At 30.0% G+C, this 11,483-nt stretch overlaps 1 protein-coding gene across 9 annotated transcripts in view; it reads left to right on the top strand.

The window, feature by feature from the left end:
- The window catches only part of LOC106464660 (sorting nexin-29-like), a 92,003-nt gene that overhangs the window by 9,620 nt on the left and 70,900 nt on the right, over positions 1–11,483 (top strand). For all 9 annotated transcript variants that reach the window (XR_002611799.1, XM_022392424.1, XM_022392422.1 and 6 more), the window contains 6 exons: positions 1,179–1,388; positions 2,826–2,890; positions 7,173–7,225; positions 7,516–7,596; positions 8,559–8,614; positions 10,183–10,357. Coding sequence is in view for 8 of the 9 variants with exons in the window: in XM_022392424.1 (XP_022248132.1) it covers positions 1,376–1,388; positions 2,826–2,890; positions 7,173–7,225; positions 7,516–7,596; positions 8,559–8,614; positions 10,183–10,357 (443 nt within the window). In the remaining variant the exon portion in view is untranslated. The remainder of the gene's footprint in view (positions 1–1,178; positions 1,389–2,825; positions 2,891–7,172; positions 7,226–7,515; positions 7,597–8,558; positions 8,615–10,182; positions 10,358–11,483) is intronic.

Below are 11,483 nucleotides of genomic sequence, written 5' to 3'. Positions count from 1 at the left end.
TTCCTGTACATTACAATATGACATTTTAAATGGAAAAACAAAACACGAATGTAATAACAGAAATTAAATGTTTTGGAATCATCATAATAATTTAATAAATGCTTCCTGTTATTATGTTCGTGTTTTTTTTTATCATTAAACTACGTTTTCTTAAAAATGAGTCGATTACTATTACATTTTTATTGGTTATAAATATATCTATTAGACAAGTAGGCATGAGTGAATAATTGATTTGAAATGCATGAAAAAATGGGAGGTGTTTCTCTGATGTGTTTGACAAACTTATTGATATCTCGGCAGATCAAAAGTTAAGAGGTTAAAGTTTTATATTCATCCTTGTAATTTTGGTTTCTATTTGGATAAGCACTATAGAAGCTGTGTTATTGATAATATAAAACCTAAATAGGAGAGATCATAGGGCAGCTATGTCATGTGATAGAAGAATGAAAATTGAGAATTTATTTTAATATTTCCCTTTGAAATTAAAATGTAGATAATATTAAAAGTTGCATTATGAAATATGTTTTGTTGCCAGTTTTAGTGACATACAATGATAATAAAGTTGTGTAAATTTTGAATGTAAGTATAAAAACGTCATAAAAAAGTTGATAGAGCCTTTATATTTCTAGGATTAAGTGAATCGTGTAAGGATTTTTAAGTATTTAACTTGAATTTATTTGTGCTCATCCTCCCCTTTCATCAACATTATATTTAACCCTTTCACTATGGCTGGGTTAATTACAGAAAGTTTAATTTTTTTAGTTATTAACTGTACAATTAATGATAATGTTGCTTGTATCATAATATCAAGTACTGAGTTTGCTCTGTTCAGAAATTTTTCATGTATATTATTCTCATATAAATGTATTATCAAAATAGTATTTTGTTCAGTATAATCTGAAACATACTTTGTGTGTAATTTTTTTTATTATAGAAATCACTGAACATAACTATCACTGTTGAAATTACAGTAGATCTTTTTCAATATTTCGATATTTGCTTCCTTACTGAATATAAGGTTTTCATTTTTATCTTTCTTAAGAGTGCAGGTTGGTACAATATGTAGTAAGTGAGCAAAATAGTTTTCTATCATTTTTTAGCTCTTATGTTTTCAGTAATGAATGCACAAAATATTAATTATGTTCTTAGTTCATTTATTTGTATATAATGATTTACAGAATGAAGTGAACAACACCTTGGACAAGTCAGACTACTAGAACCTTGGATTTGTGACAAGATTTCAAAAGTAGTGTCACATAGCCTGTACAGATAACTTGTGGACTAATACTTGTAAATATATACGATTATAATGAATGTATAGATCAATGGGCAACTGATCTGGTATTGTTGTCCATCTGGTTGATTGTCAGAAATCATGATCGATGAAGGTAAGAATTGAATTTAGCTTAATATATTGCTCAATAGATTTGGTTAGGGGTTTTATACAGAGCCTAATAGACAGACACTTGTTTTTTTAACAATAACATAAAAATTATTTACTTAAGTCTGACAATATTAGTATGTAAGCATTAATAGCACCTGTTTATCCCTTGAATGAGAAAACTACCCATTTAAACTGAATAATAGAGTAAATGTACAAAAAAAAACTGAGATTAAGCTTAGATCCCTTTACTGTTTGACATGGAGTGATACTTAATATATATTCTGGATGGAATCAGATCATGATCATCTGAATATATGATGTGCAGTGTATAAATTAGAAATTAGTGTGTTTATGCACATTGAATTTTTTTAAAACATTATTTCATAATATTAGGGCATCCAGAAATTAATGTCGTGTTTTGGAACACTTTCATTAACCAGCCCCCCAAAACATACATCACATATAATAGTTAAACGAACCATTTAAGCGTCACGTTTGTGTAGCCTATGTAATGTGTAAAGTTTAGTATACTTTAATCCCTTATAATGATGGCACACGATGAGACGCGTATTCAGTATGTAATGTTGTTTGAATACAAGAAGGGAAACAACGCCTCTGTAGCTACAAAGAATATCAAAGAAGTTTATATAAATGTTTTGAACGTTCGTAAGTGTCAATAATGCTCATCCAAACAGAGCAAATGTTATCATCCCATATCTTCAAGTATGTTTAGGATGCTCTAGGAGGATGTGTTACCTCCCTCCAACTCCCTCATAGATAGGAAAAGTGCTCTGATATATCAGTGGACTCCTTTTTACCTTCTGATCTTGTAGATCAGCTTGTAAACTGTATATAAAAATGTTGTAAGTTGTGTACAGTCATCAGGGGAGACAACCCACCACCATTGAATATCCCTAACTTGTTGTATTCATTTTTGGAGGTCCTTGCTTCTCTCCATGGACACTCATTAAACATTAAACTTGTGTTACTTTTCTCATAAGTTGTAGTCCAAATTTAGTGAATAAATCTTGCACTAATTTGTCATTATTATTATTTTAGTTTGTAACTTTTGGACCAGTGTGCATGATTTGATTGGGACATTTATTTATTTTCAGAAAAGTCCTCTGGTGGTGGAATGTGTGACATAATACAGTATTGTAAATTTTATTTGGGCTTTATTGTGTCATTGCAACAGAAAATTTAATATAAGCAGTAATAGCTGTATTTAAAGGATATGAACACCATAAAAGAGGGGAAGGGGACATTTTCACCTTAAATTGTAATTTAACCATTCTGTATATTAAAAATGTTGACAGTGCAGTTAAAAAAAGCTGCAGATCATTTTTAAACTTCATTTTTTTTAAATGTAACTTTTTTCTCCTATCGCTAAGTAATTTATTTTGTGATTAGATAGAAGATGTTCAACATTATTTTTTTGTAGGTGAAGACTCTTACCTCTTAGAACGCCAGACTCTGGTCTCACATCTTTTAGATGCCGTTAAACAGGTTAGTGTTGTATTCTTAATATGAGTACTGTGTTTCTCTTTATGTCCTTGAGGTTTGATTAAAAGTGGGGTAGTATTAAGCCTTTTTGTGTGTTTAAAACATTTTACTTTATCCAGATATTTCTTCACAAAAGTGTGATAAAATACAGACAGCTAATTCTCAACTGTTTTTGTTCTTTTGAAATTCAAGTGAATCACAGATCTATCTTAAAAATCTTTTCTGTTGATTTACACCATTGTTAGGGCAAATGCAGGTGAGCTGGGCAGGTAGAAAATAAATAATGTTGTGTTGAGGTGAAATTGATTTAGTACTTGTGTACATATAAACTTACAAGTTCAGTAAAATTTAATGCACCATTTAATTTCATTCCAATATCGGATAAGAAAAAACAAAAGTTGATAAGGAAAGTAACTAAAATCCTTGAGTTTATAGATAATGTAGGCTGTTTTATTTATCAACTAAACCTAATTTATGTCCTAATCATATGGTTTTCAAAATAGATTTTGAGAATCATAAGTATTTTATGAAAAAAAAGACATAATGAAAAAATGCAGAGAAAAGGAAGTTTGCACGTTAGGAAAAATTCTGGAAACTGTATCTTGATGCGTTATGTTTTACATAGTTCTCAGATTTGGTAGCTAAATAGAACACTAAGGTATGATTGTTGGAAATGAGACTGTCAGTATAAATACATATACTGTATTTAATGTTTTGTTATATTTCATAACTACAAATTTTTATTAACTGAGTATGTATTTATCCACCATTAATTGAAGACTTCCCTCTTTCTTGTTTCCTGGTCAGTGTGATGAAAATACTCAAATGGACATTAATTTTACCTTTTCTGATAAGCCTACTCACTTTTAGAATGTTTACGTACATTTTACTTTATTACTAAGTCCCGAAATTGGTCTGTTGGAACTTGGTATTCACATCATATTCATTTATTAATTAGAAAATCTGTAGCTTCCTCACTATGACTGACCTTTGTTGTTTTTAAGACAAATAATTCAATTCCTAGAACTATCACTACATGACTAATCTGTATTTCCCCCTTTCTTATTCTACATCTGTGATCCCCCTCTTATTTCTTAGTCTTTTCTCCTTTTCACTCTAATGATCTTGTTCTCTTGGGCATTTCATTACATTGCCTATTCCTGAACCCTAGCTTTTTTTCATATGTTTAAGTTATGTATAAAGTATTATTTGATTCTTCTTGCTTTGGGGTGATATATTAAACTATTTACATGTATGCTATTGATGTATCAAGTATATTGTTTATTAGGGATATAACTCTGCTATTTCTTTATTTCTTATCAAGACATGGATAGGCCAGAAAGGGGATAAGATGCTATCTTCCATCATTTTTCCATCTTTGTCACTATCCAGAGCATAAAATTAATCTCTGTTCAGTGTCAAATACTCCTAAAAAATCATGTTGGACATATAAAAATTTAAAAGTATATGCCCGATTGCTATATAAAATAATATGGTGATTGTCTCACACTAGATAAAATAAAATTGCCATTTCCAGCCATTATAAAGGGAAGTATAATTTGAATATAAGTCAAGGTTTCAAATTTATGATTTTTGTGGCCTGAAACCATTACAGTTTTAGTTTCTTTTGCTTATATTGTATGTTAACTTTAGATCATTTGACTGATTTCTTTTAATTTGTCAAGCAAATCATTGTCTGACCGAGGTTTGAATCTGTGCTGAGCATATAGATAAAAAATTAATGCAATTACAAACCAGTGCCATGCTAAATATAGCCTACCTTTGTTAGTTCTAGTTATTAAAATAATGTGGGAGGCTGTATAGATTGAAACTATTTATATCATGTTTATTTGTATAAATAAGCTGTATGTGTGTAAGTGTAAGAAGTGTGCAAATTAAAACACCCCATTGCTCTTGTAGTTTTGACTTGTTGTGAATATGAAGTAAAATATTTTTTGAAAAAGCATTAAAATAGACAAATTATTGATTTCCTCACTTTATCCATGAATTTAATATCTAGGCATTTGATTTAATTTTTAGAGTAAAGCAACACATAGCCACAAAAGATTAGTGCAATAGATGTTTTTAAATATGGTCTAATGTAAATACAAAGTAGTGCACATAGCTGCTTTTAGTCTCTGTACCAATCACCACTGACAAGCACTTGAGATTTTCACGTTCTTAGTTTTTTAGTAAATATTCTCCAGTGCAGCTAATATCGTGTAATGATACCTTCAAATTGCCAAATGAGAGAGAGTTGACTGATTCACAGTCAAATCTTTACATTATACGCCATCTGGAGTTTAAAGGAAACTTTAAAAGACTTCAGCTGTTCACCAAGTACTGTGAATTAAACGTTGAACAGATACAAGGATTCCAAGTCCTATAATGTCAATAGACACAATGGCACAAAGATGACAAGCTGTTATTAATGCCAAAGGTGGCCTCGTTAAATATTAACATTAAAGAAACTTGGAAATTATTTATATACAAATTCTGGAATAAATAGTGTCTTTGTAAGATCAGTTTTCAATAATTACAAGTTAATATATTGTGTGAAGTGCTGTTGAAATGTTCTAAAATATATGCATACTACTATGTGTGTGTGTGTATATGTGTATATATATATAATTGTTATTAATATTACTATTATTACTTGCCCATAAACTTTTAAACAGTACAGTGCCTATACCTAGACTAACATCAGTAGCAATAAAACAAAGCGGATTTCCTAATACCAGATGGAAGGCCTAGATATAGGTCTAAACAATATAGATTGAGACTTGAAAGTTGTTGATCTAAGCTATATAATGTATTATTATTAGTATCATTGCTTAAGTAGAAGCACAACTTCCCATCAGTTTATGGTTTTATTTATTTGTGCAATCCAATCATTAGATTTAGGACTAGAGCTAAAACAAATCATAACATACCCATATGTGTCCTTAATTTTATATTTATTCTCTTGACCATATAGATCCAAATATAGATCTTACTTTGTCTAAGTTGTCCTACAAAGCTCTAGGTTTTAGCCAAATGTGGTAGTATTTGTCTGATGTAGGAAAGCTGTTAGACATGATAATTAGTGTTTGCATTTATTTGATAAAACCAACAACTTAGCAATGAATATACACTTACAATTTTGTGGGAAGTGGGTTCTTTCTTCAGCACCCATACATCTCTTCTAGTACCTAACAATTTTGATGACTGTGCCCAGGTGGCACTTAAGGAAGTTAATTTCATGCCTTGTTATCTTATTGTTGATCTAATTCGAACAGTGTTACATGTCCAGTCCATGCATTCATTCCTAGTGGACTTACTGTTTTGGAACTCTCCTACGATTTCACATAAAAAATTATTATTTTTTGTATTTGCATCATTTATGACTTGTTACTCTCCTGAATGTCTACAGTATTAGAGAATTGCTTAGCAGCCTGTCTTTTTTTATCCATAATTCTTCCTGTTTCCCACATAGCACCTTTGCTTCAATGATTGGCATATCTTTTGATATGAAGAATTCTATCCCATGAAAATAGACTACAGTTGATTTTTGCTTCAAGCATTAGAGGCCTCTGTTTTAATTATTACTCTGTGAATAGTTCTCTAAATTAAACATATTGTAAACTCAATGTACTATTCCTTGTAGACTTTGGAATCTTGTGGATAATTGTCTTTTCGACTTATCTATGTTCTTGGACGCTTTCCACCATTGTTTTTGTGTTTTTCTCTGTGTGCTTGGAAAGTTTTTCAGGTGTTTGATGGGTTTATCATGGTGCAACATGGGACTGGTTGGGTAGATCTAACTTGACCCATGTTCCCTAGTGGCTATGAAGGTTCTAGATACTTAATGTTCTTGACCAATCGCCCTTTGTTACATAACCCAGAGAAGAGCTTTATACATTTTCTTGACTCGCACATTTTCAGATCATTCTGTATTCCATTATTCTCTTTTCTCCTTCATGCAGCATTCTACTCACTTGCTGATACATCTTATCTGTTTTGAAAAATTCTAGTTATTTGTCCATCTAGTTACAGTTATATGTCAAAAGTATACATTTTTAGAATTAGAATGAAATTCAAACAAATTTGTACTTGTAGATGGAGACATTCCTTTCCAACGCTTATCTGCTGCTGTCTTCTAGTAAAAATTATCTTTATTTGTATCTATCGTGTATGTTTGTAATGTTGCATTTCTAAAGATGTACTAATCTGGTTTACTCAAAGGGTCAGTGAGATTTATTGTTACTCTTAAGTTGTAACATTTTCTTGGTGTTAATTTTTTTAGTGTCAGATAAGATTTGGTGGAAGAGGAGAGCTAGCTACAGAGACAGACAGCAGGTGTAGTATTTTTAATTTGCTTTAATTATTTCTAGAGATACTTTAATTACATATTTTTTATTTATGCATATGGGTAGATATTGGTATAAATTGTGTTCAGCCTGTTTTTTGATAAAATTGACTTTAAAAACAATTCATTGTAGAAGATAATTTTAAAGGACACTTGGTTTCTAAAATGATGTACAAAAAATCTTCCTTGTTTACTAATGTAATATGAAACATCTAAAAAAATATGAAGCAATAAACATTTATCATAGTTTTTATATATCACAATTAATTTCTTTCTACAGAGTAGTGTGTCTTTGTGCCCAGTTTGAAGCAGTACTTCAACATGGTTTGCGAAGGAACAATAAACGTCTATCCGCTATCAGGTGTGCTGATATTGTTTAAATTGTAGCAGTAGTGAAAGCACACTTCTAAGCAAGTTACTGATACTTTTAGAAAAAATGGCATATAAAATCAGTTGTGATAAATACCAGTAGTACATATATCTATACTTACTATCTAACATTGAATACAAGTATAAAGGTATTAAAATAATCTGTAATAAATGTAACATTTATGCTATTATAACATAGTTTTAGTAAAGAAAATGTGGTTAATTAAACACATTTTATTAAAGCTATGTTATTAATATTAATGAGGGAGCAGTGATAATCATTTTGCTTTAAGTAATACTTATGGTGTTGTGATAGACTTAACAAAATCAAAATTATTGATGTGCTAGTAATATTTAAAATAATATTTGTAAATTTTGTGGAGATGTTGTTAAAAAAGTCTTAATAAAATCGTTATTAATGTGTTTGTAATAACTACAATTTGCTGTGACTGACACGTAACCTATTAAATGAAAACTAAATCTGCATTGTTTGCCACTTAGATAACTGCTTGCTTGTAATGATAACGTGGATAGTTAATGTTTAGCATTAGCTTATCCTCCTTTTAAAGTCAAATTTAATTTACTAGTGTCTTTCAACAACTTTCCAGTTTACGTATATTGTTTTTTTTAAAAGCATACAGCCATATGAAAGTCTAAGTTGGCTATTAGTATCTCTGCTGACCCACATAAAATGGTGGTTGATTGTTAGTGTCTGTGCTTAAACTTATTTTCCATTGGACTGTTACTTTTAAGATATCATTTTATACTTTCTCTGTACCTTCTATATAGATAGGAAGAACTTTAAGGAAAGGGTGTTATTTAAGTATAAATGACTTTGTATAGTGTATTGCTGACAGATCTTTATGATATAGTTTCTACATAGAAAAATGCTTTTATTTCTTTATTGGCTCTCATACATTGTATTAACAATGTTCACTTTTTGAAAATGAATAGGCATATGACAGATATGGTTAAAGGACTGAACATGAAACACCCTGATTCTGAACCAAGTAAGTTTTTAACTTCAGCTTATAAATTAATATTAGATTGCTTGTAATCTTATTTACCTAACAAACATTTTGACATTTGCTCTCTAGATCTTCCATCTTCTCTAATTTATTTACTACCCTCCTGAGAAGTACGGAATTTAATGTAAATTACTCATTATTATATTCTTATTACTCAGGCAAAGCATAATTTTTATAGCCTTCAATCTTATTTGTTTACAGAGCCATAAACTAGAAAATCAGACCCCTCTTGCCATGCCCACATTAAACATCAGAGAAAACCACTGGTAATTTATGAAAGAGAGGATGTTACAGATATATTATGTATAACCAATAGAAATTATAATCTATCAAATGATGTATTACGTTATGTTGTTTTCTGTACAGAAAATTGTGTATTTTGCATCCAGTTCAAACCACAGGAAACACATTGACAAGCTTAGCTGAATTTGTAATGGCTCTTATTACCTAGTTAGAAAGCCATACAATTTGTAATAGTTACAAGACATTGTCTGCTTTTTATGTGTTATTATTCTATGTTCTTAAGTGCATTATTTAATTAAATAAAAAATTATTTAGTGCAGTATTACAATAAGTTTAAGTTTTGTTGACAGCAAAAAAAAGATGATGACCCAGGTAAGTACTATTTTTCATACATATTTTTTTATTTATTATTATAAAAGTAACTAAAATGTAAAAGTAAGAAACTCTTTAGGTTAGAGAAGGTAAGATTAGGTAAAATAAAGAAAATTGTTAATTATAATAATTTTTCACAAGGTATGCTCGTCAGCAGCTCACTAGTAGCCTGTGTGTTATGTAATTCAAGTAACGTGGGCTACATATTGACCAAGTGATTTACAACTTGTATGGTGGGATTATTAATTAGACATAGTTCAATGGACAATAAAACTTAAGTAAAAACAAATATATACTGTTATAAGGGTTTTTAGAATAAATGTATGTAGGTTTGTATTGCAATTTAAAGTCATTCTAGAATGAAAAATAAAAAGGTAATTTAGATTTATTTTGTATTTTTTTATGGTGGTTTAATTTGAACAACCTCATATAAAGTTAGGGTAGAGGAAATAATAGATAATATATAAAGTTTTACTGAAAAAACATTTGAAATTTATTTAGGAGGTTTTAAAGATTGTGCAAATGAAATTTGACAGTTTTCGGACAAGAAAAGTATTTTTAATTTCAATATGAAAATCAATTTGCACTCAGAACAGTCAACATTTTGACTCCATATGTTCATGAAGAAAGTTTTAGTGAAAATACTTCATTGAAAATTCAGATTTTTTGTCTACAAAATACTTAATGTTTACTAAAAGCTTTTGAAATTTTGTGAAGATACATAAAATATCTTAGAAGTTACAGTATGAAAACTGTAAAGGTCAATTTGGGGGTCACAAACTCAGCCGATTTGACTGAGCCTATAGTGAGAGTGTTAATGGAATTTGCTAATTTATTAATCAGTTATATTCAATGCTCATACATGATCGATTAACTTAGTTAATCACACAACTCTAATTACTATTTAATACATAGATTATTATATTTCTTTTCAGCATTTTGGCACTTTGTACGTAACCACTTGAACAAACATGAGTATGAAAGATATATGTTGTTGAAAAACATATCGACTGATATTGGAAGAGGACGAGCTTGGCTGAGATCTGCATTGAACGAACACTCTTTGGAACGAAACATGCATATGTTTCTTGCAGACACATCTGTTATTAGGTAAGAAATTAGTGTTGTATGTTACAAGTTTATTATATCTGATATTTAATGGTTTAAGATGAAATAGAAATACATTACATCTGTTTTTATTTGTATTTTCATATTGCAACTATAGTATTAAAGTGAAGTAGAATACCCAAATAAAGACTAAAGATGCAATAATTCAATTAATGACTTAATACAAAACTAAAAAAAACCCAGCCCTGTCAACATTCTACAACTATACCTCCTGCAAACCCACAATTGTTTTTTCCCTTGACAAATTCACTGATTTAAAAGAACTTAGAAATAAGGCTGGCATCATTGTTACTTGTCCTGACAAAGGTAATGGTTCGTCTTTGTGGATAGAAAAAAGATACTTATTCCTTTTTTTGTATTATTCATATTTTTTTATAGAAAAAAATTAATTAGTCGTTTACATTTAGTAAATAACAAAATGGAAATTATTTCTTCAAATATTTGATGCTCAAAACACAGAAGTATGACAATATATACTTATGTGTATGTATATATATATATATTATATTTAGAAAGCAGGTGTAGATGTATATAGTGTATAGAGCTTAGACTTGTTAGTGACCACTATAACTGTTACTTTACAATGTACAAATACGATGGTACAAGTTGAAGTGGGGGTTCTTGTACGTACTTGGAATAATATACACCCATAGTCAGTACACATCATAAATGTATCTCTACCTACACATACAGAACAGTGGAACAGTATATACCCATAGATACACTGTCAGTATACACCATAAATGTATCTCTACCTACACATGAAGAACAGTGGAACAGTATATACCCATAGATACACTGTCAGTATACACCATAAATGTATCTCTACCTACACATGAAGAACAGTGGAACAGTATATACCCATAGACGCACTGTCAATATACATCATAAATGTATCTCTACCTACACGTACAGAACAGTGGAACAGTATATACCCATAGACGCACTGTCAGTATACATCATAAATGTATCTCTACCTACACGTACAGAACAGTGGAACAGTATATACCCATAGACGCACTGTCAATATACATCATAAATTTATGTCTACCTACACATGAAGAACAGTGGAACAGTATATACCCATAGAAACACTGTCAATATACAT

This window comes from Limulus polyphemus, unplaced genomic scaffold (genome assembly GCF_000517525.1).
Source record: "Limulus polyphemus unplaced genomic scaffold, Limulus_polyphemus-2.1.2 Scaffold1712, whole genome shotgun sequence".
Lineage (NCBI taxonomy): Eukaryota > Metazoa > Arthropoda > Merostomata > Xiphosura > Limulidae > Limulus > Limulus polyphemus.
Note: the sequence above shows the minus strand (reverse complement) of the source record. Positions and strands in the feature narration are given on the sequence as shown.